Below are 12,800 nucleotides of genomic sequence, written 5' to 3'. Positions count from 1 at the left end.
AACTCAATGGTTCTGGATTTGCATGATGGAACAGCTGAAGGGTCCGCAGGCACCATTCAAAAAGAATGAAAATCATAAGGTAGGGATTATATGTTAGGAGATTTTAGGGACATTCATTAATAAAAGTGTACTTGATGTACAATTGCACTCCTAGAAGCACTTGAAAAAGATGGATTTCTTTGAGATTGATGGTCAAAGATAACACAGAAGAGGGTAAAATACTATGTCTGTAGTGTTTTCAATGGGTTCCACTTCAAAATGCAGGGTACCTGCAATTCCCAACTCATCTGTGTCTTCTTTCCATAAAAAAGTTATACCAATTTATATATTTTTTGGCAAAAAAGAGATCTATATATTTACTTGATGGCTGGATCCAAAATCCCAGCCGAGCCTCCATCTCAGTCTATAACAACGTGCATCAGCTCCCTGAGTGGATTTAATACAACGGTGACACTGAACACATCAACCAGAGCTGTCTTATGGATTTATAGAGACACGTCAATCTGACAGGCAGACAGACAGTGAGCAGGATGTCTGTCATGAGATTCTGACCTTCACTGCTTCAAACGTCCTAATGCAGCTTTGTGTGGCCAAAGCTGGTTGTTCTACAACTGGCAGCGGCAAAAGCAACACGAGGACACACCAACAAGAAGATGTCAGCGGATGCAAATCACAACTCCCACCACAAGCCACAGCAAAGTCTCTCTTTCAGTCTGCCTGTGATCTGTTGCATCCTCCACGGGGTCCCGGGCCTCCAGTTTGCTGACCACTGACTGAAACGATGAGTGAAATCATCAATTCTATCGTTTCCTTTCCAGCCCGGCCAAAAGTTAGCGTGTAAAGTTTAAAAAGCATTGATCTGACCTAAACTTATCTACGGAGACACTAAAGTTTGTGGAGAGGTCAGCTGCAAACAGAGAAGTCGAAGGAGTCAGAATGACTGAGAGCGACAAGAGGAAGGATTTCACTGCGTTTGAAGTCTCGGAGTCATCACTCCTCACTGCATGGTGGATTTTGCCACCAGAACCCTTCAGTCCACAATTTCTCCATGTGGAGAGCGACACAATAAAAATGCAGTGCTGCCAAGATTAGCACAGTGAAGTTGCATAACTTTCCTGCAACTGTTCAAATACATTTTCAACAATTATTTTCAAAAACTTCATGATATTTCTACATGCGGCACAATTTTCATAGTTTTTAAAGTAAGGTTTTAACCATATTTAATTAAATCCATCCATTGAGAAAAATGTTTGACAAACTTTCAAAAAGAGGAAGCCCACTTCCTTATAAACATGGAGCTCTTCATGCACATGTGATTTGTTTCATTTCAGAGAGTACAATCATCCATATTTATGCTTTATATTCTGAGTCATAACTTTGCATTAATTTACTTCTGTATATTTTTCTTTTCATGACTTTAGTGGCTCAGTGACATTACAGATACAGACAGGAAGCAAGAATAGAGAGCAGTCCCAAAACAGGCTTTGAACAAGCGATTGTAAATATACGGCATTATCCTGACACATAGTTCACATGAACATCACCACAACAAACTATAGTTTAGAATGTCTGCCCTCAATTTGTCGGAGTTTTCTTGATAGCTAAACATCAACAAGCTGAATAACATAAGGGTTTATAGATATTTCTTTTTTTTTTATAATTATTTTTTATTGAAAAATACCAATTTTTAATCACAAAATACAATTCAATGATTTTTTTTTTGCTTTTTCAACAACATGAGTGCACACGAACAGTCATATAAACAGTAAAACAAATAAATGATATTAGATTACAGATTTCTGTGCAAACAATGAACACCCCCACCCACCCCCCCCACCTTGGCTCAACAACACACCTCCTATTGAATATTTTACCTATTTACACAATAACGGAAAGCTATAACAGGCACATACAGTTTGGGTATCAGCTGGGCAATACTTGTAAGTCTGTGAAATAGGAGATAAATGGTTGCCATTTCTGGAAAAATTTCCCCGTACTCCCACCCAACGTATATTTTATTTTTTCAAGCTTTAAAAAAAACATAACATCCTTGAGCCACTGGGAGACGGAAGGATACTTAGCAGATTTCCAATGCAACAATAAGGAACGTCTTGCCAGTAAAGATGTAAAAGCTATTATGCCTTTTTGCATTGAATTAAGTGTAAGTGAAGAGTCAGGAATCCCGAACACAGCAATCAGCGGACAAGGTTGGAGATTTAACCCAAGCACAGCAGACAAAATAGAAAAATAACCTGCCCAGAAAGCCCTTAGGTCAGGACAAAGAAAAAACATGTGACTGAGGTGACAAGGAGAGCCATGGCATTTATCACACTTGTCTTCCACTTCTGAATACATTTCAGATATTTTAGACTTGGAGAAATGCACCCTGTGTAGCACCTTAAATTGGATAAGTCCAAGCCGAGCACAAGAGGTGGAAGATCGTATGGGTTTATAGATATTTCTACTGTACGACTATTAAAAAGGCACACAGATATAATGAACTTGAGCTTCAGCACAGTCTTTGTCGGATGTTTTCGACTTTTCGAACTAACTTCTCCCACTCACTGAGACTTTTTGGAGTCACTGAAACTTGTCATTTTAGAACTGATGAGCTTTTCTGTACACGCCGATTCCCATTTGCCGGTGCTCTCTGCCTCCGTCTCGCTCTGCATTTTATCTAATCTCACTGTCATACGGCAGCAGCGGCTGCAACATAAAAGAGAAGATTAATCCCAAATGAAAACACACCTACTGCAAATGAGCCCCAGTGCATTAAAGTTTGTATGAAAAGCTTTAAAGTGCTGGCTGTTTCACTGAGCGGAGCTGCCTATTAGGTTTTAATTTGGTTATGGAGAAACCTGCGCCATACACATACACTCAGACATTTTTCAGATCGCAGGCAGGAAACCACAGCTTTCCTGCTGAGACTCTGTCGTCTCCTCTCTTCTTGGCCGAGTGTGTTCTCTGCAGTGATCGCGCTTTATAATGCACAAAGACTCACAAATGCATCATCCAGGGAGGAGGATAGAAACACTATGTAAACCACCAAGTCTGCAGACAAACACGTCTTCTGCAGGGATAAAAAAAGCACAAAATACAAAAGCTCTACTGAAACATGAAATATTTTTGTCATACATTTCACACACACACACACACAGACACAGATACATTCACACACAGGCCGTCGCTGTGCTGCTCTTGGTGGATTCAATCTGAACCCCTGCTGCTAAATCTGACAGGGACAGTGTGTGACTGTGTGTGAGTGCGAGTGCGTGGTGACTTTGTGGCTCAAACAACATCGCTGATTAACTGCTGCCTCCATCTTTTCTCCAGCACACCGATCTTTCCGGCCTTTTTGAATTTGCTGCCAGCGGAGTGACTTTGAGCGCTCGGTAGCAAAAGGAAAAGCTGCTCTTACCGGCTGTCTCTCTCAGCGGCGCCACCCTCAATGACAGTCTTGACAAAGATGCCCAGTTTCTCCAGGCCGGCATCCGCACCGACACCCATCCCAATAATACTGATCCCCAGGCCATCCTCATCTGGGAATACAAATGACTTGCAATTAATTTGTGTATTTGGAAGATAGTGGTGGGAGTTTATATTTTAGGCTTTGTGAAGAAATAAAACCTGAAATCGAGAAAATACAGATGAAAAGAATATAAGAAAATAGTAAAAAGATCATTAAAATGGGGGGAGAGAAAGAAAGAAGAAACATCTACCTAGACCACATGAGCTGGCAATCATATAAATAGGAGATATCCCAGATAGGAAAATCCCCTCATCCTTTGCGGCCCTGCATCAATTATTCAGAAGCTGTTACATAACAGGGAAGGGACGGAGGAATTCTACAATGTAAAGGGACTCAAAGCAGTGAAATCTCAAAAGGACAAGACAAGCGGAAAAGACGCCATATCACCCCTTTGTAGCTCATGCTGGGGAATTAGGACAAGCTGTGCACTTTCATGCTTTTTAGTGTAATCTAAGGGGATTTCTAGTCAACTGCATTTCGGCGACAGAGAAAAACACAGAAAATGTGTTTTCAGGAGTCTAAAAATAACTCTGTGCCTTTGTCAATAGCCGGAGATTCGAGCTTTGAGTTGTGATTCTGTGTGATGAGTGCCGGAGAAGATCAACGAAATCATTAAGATCTTTTTAGACTCACCTTTCTCCAGCTCCACTGGGAAGAGTTCCAGTTTCTCCACCCTTTTCTCCAATTCATACTCAGCAGAGGAAGCCACAGGATCCACCTCCTCATTACGCCGGTCATAGTCCTCATTGGAGTAGGTGTTGAACACCTGAAAGAAAACAAGCAAGAGGTAATAATAGTTATCACCTAAATATCCCAAAAGACACATTTCATTACCAATCTTATGACTTCAGTGACCATAGATCTTTATGGAAGCATTGCAAACGGGATACCAGACTGTATGGAACACCCTAATAGGCAAATGTTTGGAGATTATTTAAATGAACTTTAAAAGCCACACATGGCAACATTCACAGTTCATGTAAACATGATTAGGTAATGCTATTATTTAAGTAGCAGTGAATACAGACAATTATGAAAATTAATGAAGAAGACCTTGATTTAGCAGCACACTAAAATCCCCACCTACAATACTGATGCCACAACTCCAACCACAGTTCAACCAATAACCAAAAATGTAGGGAAGCCTAATGCAGTGAAGGAGGCCAGGAAAGCCTCTCTCCTCTGAGCTGTGTGATCCTCGGAAGAAGCTCTCTCTGCAGGCAACAGTCAGCTGTCAAGTCACATCTCATCCCGGCCCGGCGCTCCACTGCTCTCTGCACCAAGGAGAAAGAGGAGGAAGCTCCCTCCAGCGCGGGGGGGCTTTTGTCACATCTATAGGATGGGCCTCTGCAGTACGCCTGCTGCCAGTATTGAAGCAGGAGATGCGCCGGTATGAAAAGTGTTTACACAGATAGATGAACATGCAGTGCATAGGAAAAAGCCTGAGTGACAGCAAAAGTGTCATCCCGGCTGCCTCCGTGTCTCCTGGTTGGACGGACACCTGCACGCCCACACCGACTGCAGCTGCTATTATTAAAATCTGACGCTGACATTTTGCTTCCTACTAGCAAGGATTTCCTGAAAAGGGCATAACGCATTGAGCTTAATGACGTCAATCACCGGGATCTGTCACGCCTCTGCACGCTACTCATCTGTGATCACACGTTTGCAGAGGGGATCAATAAAGCATCATATTGCGTCATGCATATTGATTAAAGCCTCAAGTCAGAATCACATTTGTAAAAGTGACCAACAAAAACCTTGAGGGCTTGCATGTTAACAACAATAACATATATCCAAAACCGCACGTTTAGTACTTTTTTAAGATATAGCATGAACTAAAAAACAATGTGAACCACCGAGCACCATATTGAAGAGACACTGATGGATGTACACACAGCTTTGGCACAATGACATTGCGTGATGCTGCCTGTTTTTTTTTTTTTGGTTTTTTTTTTTTACGTTCTCTTCTGAGTGTGACCCTCCGTGAGCTCCCATGACCTCCATCATCAATCATTCAGTGTGATCAACTGCCCTGCATTATTAATGCTGGAATGCACACGGAGAGACAGACATAGAAAAAGATACTTGCATACATGTACATTATATTTTAGAGAACTATAGCAAGGTAGATACTATTACATAAAACCCAGAATGGCCAATAGAACATACACACGTGTATGCTGTATATAAGTCTATCCGGATACAGTTACACACACACAAACGCACACTCCAATATTGGAAGTCAGTACTAATGGCCTCTCTAAGTCATCGTGCACTATCTACAAACACATTAGCATGTGGCCAGTCACTCCAGGGAGAAACAGGAGGTCATGAAGGAAGTTGAGGACAGATGAGGATGGATCCGTGAGGGAGGGCGAGCAAAGGCGAGATGGGGAAGGTGCCGTGATGGAGGGAAGATATGGAAAGCCCGGGAGAGGAAATTCATTCAAACTGGGAGAGAGATGAGCTGAAAAGTCAAAGACTGGACGAGACAGCGATGGTGACTGAAAGAGGGAGTGACAAGATAAATGAAACAGCATGCTCAGGGGAAATAAAAATAGGCAGGCAAAAGAAACCTGAAGGAAAAACAGAGAGACAAACAATAAATAGAAAGCTTTACCTCACAACACAGAGATAACCTTGGTGCTCCTCAGGTTTAAAAATGACAAAAATACTACAGGTACACATCTCTATCCTGTTCAGCCAGGAAGAAATGGCCATGTTCAGTCAATGATGTGAGCAAGGACACTCCCAAAGTAACAGCACAGCTAAAATGTTCTTTAGGGAGGGATAAAGGAGCTAAAAAAGAAAAAGGAAAAAGCCTGCTGAACTATAAAGGTCAGCAAGCACAGCCTAATAACTGATTCCACAACCTTTTTCAGTCATGGCTACTTCAAGCTGAGCAAAATGTTCCCACTTTGTGTCTCACACAGGATGTATAATATCTTTGTATTCTTTGACAATAATTTGCATTTTGCTCTGGTTACGAAGTAGCTTTTTAATAAGAATGACCAGGAGCTAAAAATGCATCAGGGAAAAATGGACAGTGTCTTTCAGCCTTATGGGAGGCTGGGTTTAACCTTGACTGTGTGTTAGGATGCTGCTGCCTGCAGCTTTTACACTACAGCGAGGTGAAAAACATCCACTGTGTAAAACCAGAAACCACCGGGCTGACATCTGTGCAGAGTCACTGCTGGCCACATGTGTAGTGGCCACTGTCCTCTGTGTACCTTTTACTAAGTGCAGCTATACTGTTTCAATTCAATTCAACTTTATTTATATAGCATCAAAAACAACAAAGTCATTTGAGGGCACTTTTACAGAGACAACCCAGCAAGACTTGGCAGAGGTGACACAAACCAATTTGAACAGTTTGCGGCCACAGAGCCAAGATACGAAATAAAACCCGACTGTTTCATCACATGAAACGATGCCTATCAATGAGATGATCGACCAAAGCAAAGGTTTCCAAAGTGTGAAACCTTGCGTCCTGCACTGAGCTTGAACAAAACTGTGCAACCAAACCCCCTGCAACTCTCATATATATTTGATTTGTTTCACAGCTATTAGTCATTTGTGGCTGAATCCCTTCTCATGTTTTTCTAATAAGGGCTGTCATCATTAACACATTAACAGCAGCACATTCAAATGCTCACGTGATGCATTCATATTGAGGGGATATGGTGTTTCATGATGACACCAGGCACAGTTGTTCCTGCCTTATTTACAGATGAAAAATAGCCTCCAAGGAACCTGTACCCACGCGGATGTCACTTCTCACCACTACAGGAAGAGAGGAAGAAGACCTACACTGGCTTCTAGAGCCGTTTTCACACGGACCCAGCAACTTGAGCAGCAGAGGGCGCAGGGAGGAGAGCAGCGCATCACTGGTGGGAAATTTAACAAATACAGATGCATCACACACTTTGAACTGTCTGAAAAATTGTCTTGGTAAGTAATTTGAGTTTGAATTACTATCTCCAATCGCGGCGGCTAACAGTACACCGAACAGAGTGAGACGGACTTCTACTTCTTTGCAAATCATTAGAGCATTTTTCTGTTAAGCTGCGAGTTTAGGAGGCAAAACACTTTATTTTAGTAAAGTAATCGAACTACTTTACCTTGGACTGCACAGCATCAACTGGGTAAAAGTCCATTATCTGGTTAAACTGGACTCAAGAATGTGAAATGTAAAATAATAAAACATTTAAGGTCATTAATTGTGATCGCTTCACAATTTTTGTTTAATTTCCTCTCATTTCTTTTGATCCCATGATATTTTTCACAAAAAAAAAAAATCACAGGAAACACTGGGGGCTCCACGGACTAATCTCTTAATGCAATTCATTATTATCTTTCACCTTTTGTATCCTCATCACATCATGATGACAATCATATCTGGCTGAAGCACATCTTTATGCTCAATTGCAATTCAGTTTTGTTTTTTATCAAAGAGGCTTCTCAAGGACAGTCACTCCAAATAGAAGTAGACCTGAGTACAATGGTCTGTCTGCCCATGTGCTGCCACTCTGGAACTGAACTGGAACAGTCTTTTGGGAGGATTTAACAAAACGCAATCATTTACATGTAAATATATTCTCCGTCAATGGTGCCCACAGTTATGGTTTTTTTCAAGCTTAAGGGGCCACTTTAGATTTAAGATAAGCATATTCCCATTAAAATGCCACATTTTCCGATTGAAAACTGCCTTTTCAAATAGTTATACAGACTCTGTGTTACTGTCCTTACTTAGTAATTGTTGCTACTTATCTTTTCCCAAACGATCTAACCTTGGAATTGATATTTTCTTCATTTTTACATACAGTAAAAATAACTTAACATCTTATAGCTTTTATTCCAGTTGTGAGTCAGTTCCTTACTTTCTACCCTCAAAGTCATAAAAATGTCAGTTACGCAGCCCAATCTCTGATGTCTGAAAGACAAATGGGAAACTCCCACAGTGACTATCCCTCCAACCGATTCTTGTGTCATTCATCACTCTGTCAAATGATATCTATTTTCATCCTCTTTTTATACTCATTCTTCATCTGTAAAACACTCTGATCAATACTACCGACACCGGGCTGACCGAGATGCCCACATTTGTACTTTTTCATTTACCCAACCCAAAATAATAAAGCTACAGGCGGTTCAGAGCACACAGGACAGTGGTTCTGCTTGGATAGACAGCTTGGTTATCTTATCCCAAGATCTTGCAAGATGTACAAGGAAATCGGCTTCAACTCAAAACAACTTTACTGGCATCTGTGGATTCTGCTGCAGACACCCTAAAGCCAGAGCTGTTTGAGTTTGTGTGCAGAAAATACAAACACGTTTCAGGTCATTCATACAACACAACAAGAATTTGAATTAATCCAAGAATTGACATGGATGTAATGTAAAGTTTTCTGCAGGCTTGTCTGTACATGCCGGCACGCACACTTTAATGACAGGGTGCAGGGCAGGTCAGCCATCACTGACAAGGTTAGCGGTTCGATCCCATGTTAAAGTATTGACAGACCAACCTTGCTTGGTTGCTCATGGCCTTTGGACAAGAACTGAATAAATGTTCTTAATCACTGATGTGTGCGAAATCAAGAGTCAAGTCACAGATGGATCTTATTCTTCCACCTAAGGCTGCACTGATAGGTGCTTTCTAAGTGGCTTTCCAGATGACAGGAGATTAACATGAAGCAGAAGAAAGGGTCATGAATGAGGATGAACTCCGGAGAGTATTGGTGAGGGAGAGAAAAAGACATTGAGAACACGCAGGAATCTTTAAGATATGGTGAAAATGGAGCAGTGGCAAATCAACAGGAAGAAAAACAGAATGACTCATATGAATCATGTTCTGGCGCAGCACACAGTGAGGCTACTGAAGAGTGAAACAGGCAATAAGAGAGAAATAAAGAAAGGTAAATGGAAAAAAAAAAAAAAAAAAAGAGCTGAAGAGCAGGTGAGGCCAGGGGTAATCTGCTGCAGGGCTGTCCGAGTCCCTCCCTAGGATATCACGGCATGGCGTCCAGTCCCGGCATAACAGCCTCTGATGGTATTAAACTGGGCCTTTGCTGTATTGGTGCCAAATCTGTCACTCGCCCGCTGGCTTTCAGACACTGGATGCTGCTCAAGGCAATAGAAGGCTGGAAAACCCAGGAGAAATATTCCTACCAACCCGACAGTGAATTAACTACTGAATGGCACGTAGATGCAGACACGCAGACAGACACACATACACCAGGTTTGAGATCTAATAGGTTCTGAGGAAAGTGTCCAGACTCTGAGGGGACCAGACACTTGTTGATGGGGGAAATATATGAACAGCATGAGACTGACAGGTATAAAAAGTTGGAAATGGAAAATGTAGAGGACCAAACTAGAGAAACACAACACTGTCTGTATAAACGGAGGTGAGAATATATTGAAATTTAGTCAATATACGGACAATCTTTTTGTCCTCTCGTCATACATCACTTCTCTGAGGAAGTGGCGCTGACAACTCGTGCCACAGCACTACAAGTCAGCACTTCTTTTTTAGTCTTCAGACAGCTTCCGCATACAGAACAGCAGGACAGATACACATGCTTTTCATACAAATGGGTATCTTCAATAAGGAAAAAAACGTTTCCAATGAATTGTGTTTTTGCTTATTTTCAGGGTTATATTCAGAAATCCGATTCATCTGAAGCCTTTCAGAGTTAATTTCTTTCTACTCCGCAGGGCATTGCGCCAGTGACGACCACAACTCCGACCAACAACAAACTACAGAACAAGAGATTGGGGAAGAAAAGGGGCACAAATTGAAACAAGAGGGCACAAAATATTACCATACACAGTGAGTGGGAGGCAGGGATTCAAAGTAACACAACAACATGTTGCTTGTTATAGCACATGCCCACTTTCTATGCTATGCAGTTCATTAGACTGTGATAATGACTTGGCAAAGTGCGGGACCATATTTTTACAAAGCATAATAACTACTCTGTGTGATCTGGACCATTGTGAATGTGGCACAGTTCCTTAAAATGGCCCGAGCTGGGACAAAACTTATACTAATAGGTGATTGTGCTGTACGTGACTCACTATAAACAATGACATTGTGATGGTGCAGCAGGCTGAACGTTCCCATGCACAAGCTCAGCAAACATTAACATTGCATCATTGATGGGGTTTTTTTTTGTTTGTTTTTTACTGCAATAAAAACGGGTAGATAATGACATTAGCGCGGGACCAAAATTGAGTGAGGGTGGTTGGATTATGGTTCTTGAGGCGGTCTGCTTTATACACACTGACCAGCCTCAAAACCCTCAAGGAACATATCGCCTTTCCTCGATCATTAAAAATGCATCCCCCGGGGTAGATCAGGTGGCACCGAAACAAGCAAACAAAAACACAGCTGTATTAATAATGGAGTGACTAAAGCTGCACACATGCACAAATACACACAAATACTCAGCATCGGAGTCAAGAACAGTTGTACGTGTCAGGAACAAGAAGAAGGAGCAAGAGAGAGAAATCTTCAAAGTGATGATGATTTGCTTTTCCACTGACAGCATGACAACAACATAATATTTTATGGAGCAGATTGAGCTGAACACATAAAAACCACTGCCGGATTGTTTATTCTGACTTTCTGGCATCCATCATGGAGGCTTCGCAATAAGAAATACAGTCATGAGTCCACAAATAAGCAAATATTTTTCATCAAGCCCCCTAAAAAAGGTTTCACCAAAAACACTTGAATGTCAGTTTAACTAACCTCAGCCTGAACCGCGGCTTTTGGCAGTGTAACAAAATGTCAGCTGTTACACAGCTGCTGTCACACAGTGTTGAGACTCTCCTCGAGCTGAACACTGCGCTCTCCCAATCGTAACCAGCCACAGTTAGCATAATGAGGAAGCTGACAGCGAGACTCATCTAATTGACTTATCACTAAAGTTGGTAAAAGCAGAAGGAACTGGGTGCTGATGGGTGCAGCCGCTGAGAGACACATGGATGTAGAAAGCTCTGTAATTGTAACTTTTTACCCGAGTGCAATACATATACTAAACATCATGTCTAAGAATATATGTTCATGATACATATGTGTATCCTCAGTGTTTCAGTTTTTATCTTTGTATTTGTAGATTTTTATCTTTTGTTGTACTGTGCACAACAAGAGTTCTCCTTTACTTGCATTGTACCTGTACAATGAAAATAAAACTATTCTATTCAATTCTATTTGGAAAAAAACAGACAGACTATCCTTTAGCGGGCATTTGTCAGCATGACCATCTGTGATGACTTGTGTTTGTATACTCTCTTATTGATTGGGAAAGGGAGAACTCATGGTATGTGTCTGCACGATTGAGTTCCAGCTGTTAAGGCATCCACTGCAATGCAAGAAAGCAAAGTTCCTGGCAACAGGCCATCTAATTTGAGCCTGTGTAGTAGGAGATCCTTTAGATAAGTAATAATACATGTTTACTGTCAACAACACTGTTGGCAAAACTTTCATGTACTTGGGGAAAGACCAGTCCAGATGTCACATCCCGACAAAAAGCTGGGAGCTTCCATTGCCTTGTACTGTATTTGGGGCAGATAAATAACCCCTCTAATCCTCAGAAGAAATAACCACCCCTAATACCCGGCATTGGTAAGATATAAATTGGTATTTTCTCCAGTTTTCAGCATCAGCAACTTTGTCTCTATGTTCTTTCATGCTCCAGTGAGGCACCAGATAAATCACAGAATTTGTTTCATATACTGCGATGATCTTCACATGCAGAAGAATCCAATTTGCAAGTACAAGCATATCATTTGGAAGCAAATGAGTTGGTGACCGTGCATCAACCTGTGCATACGTTCCAGCTTGTATACATCAAGGCCTGAACTGCAACAAGCACAATAATCATCAAGAAAGACACAGAAAATGAATGAGAACAATCTATGCTGCAAAACAAGCGAACATCAAGTCAAAGACATCCATAAAATGTTCCAGCCGTGCAGCTACAACATTTTAGCAACAGATGAGCGGAGTGACACACATCCATCATATTGATTATGACTCCAAGCGCAGACAAATGCGACTCAGCATTCCACTGAAAGAGCTGCACCAGAATCTAATGGGAGAAAAAATGCTCGTCTCGTTGATTCAGTGAAACACCGCATGCAGAGTGGAGCGGCTGATTACAAAGCCACTCCACTGAGCATTTAACCGATACTCAACTCATCACATCCGCTTAATTCTATTAAGATATTGCAGGGTCTTGACTGATCAAAATTCTGGCAG

At 41.5% G+C, this 12,800-nt stretch overlaps 1 protein-coding gene across 6 annotated transcripts in view; it reads right to left on the bottom strand.

The window, feature by feature from the left end:
• ppp1r9a (protein phosphatase 1, regulatory subunit 9A) overlaps nt 1–12,800 on the bottom strand; it is a 51,482-nt gene that overhangs the window by 27,518 nt on the left and 11,164 nt on the right. For all 6 annotated transcript variants that reach the window (XM_080485097.1, XM_080485096.1, XM_080485094.1 and 3 more), the window contains exons 3-4: nt 4,163–4,295; nt 3,419–3,539 (exon numbers count right to left, since the gene is read on the bottom strand). In XM_080485097.1, coding sequence (XP_080341223.1) covers nt 3,419–3,539; nt 4,163–4,295 — 254 coding nt within the window. The remainder of the gene's footprint in view (nt 1–3,418; nt 3,540–4,162; nt 4,296–12,800) is intronic.

This window comes from Lipophrys pholis (assembly GCF_963383615.2).
Source record: "Lipophrys pholis genome assembly, chromosome: 17".
In the NCBI taxonomy this organism is placed as follows: domain Eukaryota; kingdom Metazoa; phylum Chordata; class Actinopteri; order Blenniiformes; family Blenniidae; genus Lipophrys; species Lipophrys pholis.
Note: the sequence above shows the minus strand (reverse complement) of the source record. Positions and strands in the feature narration are given on the sequence as shown.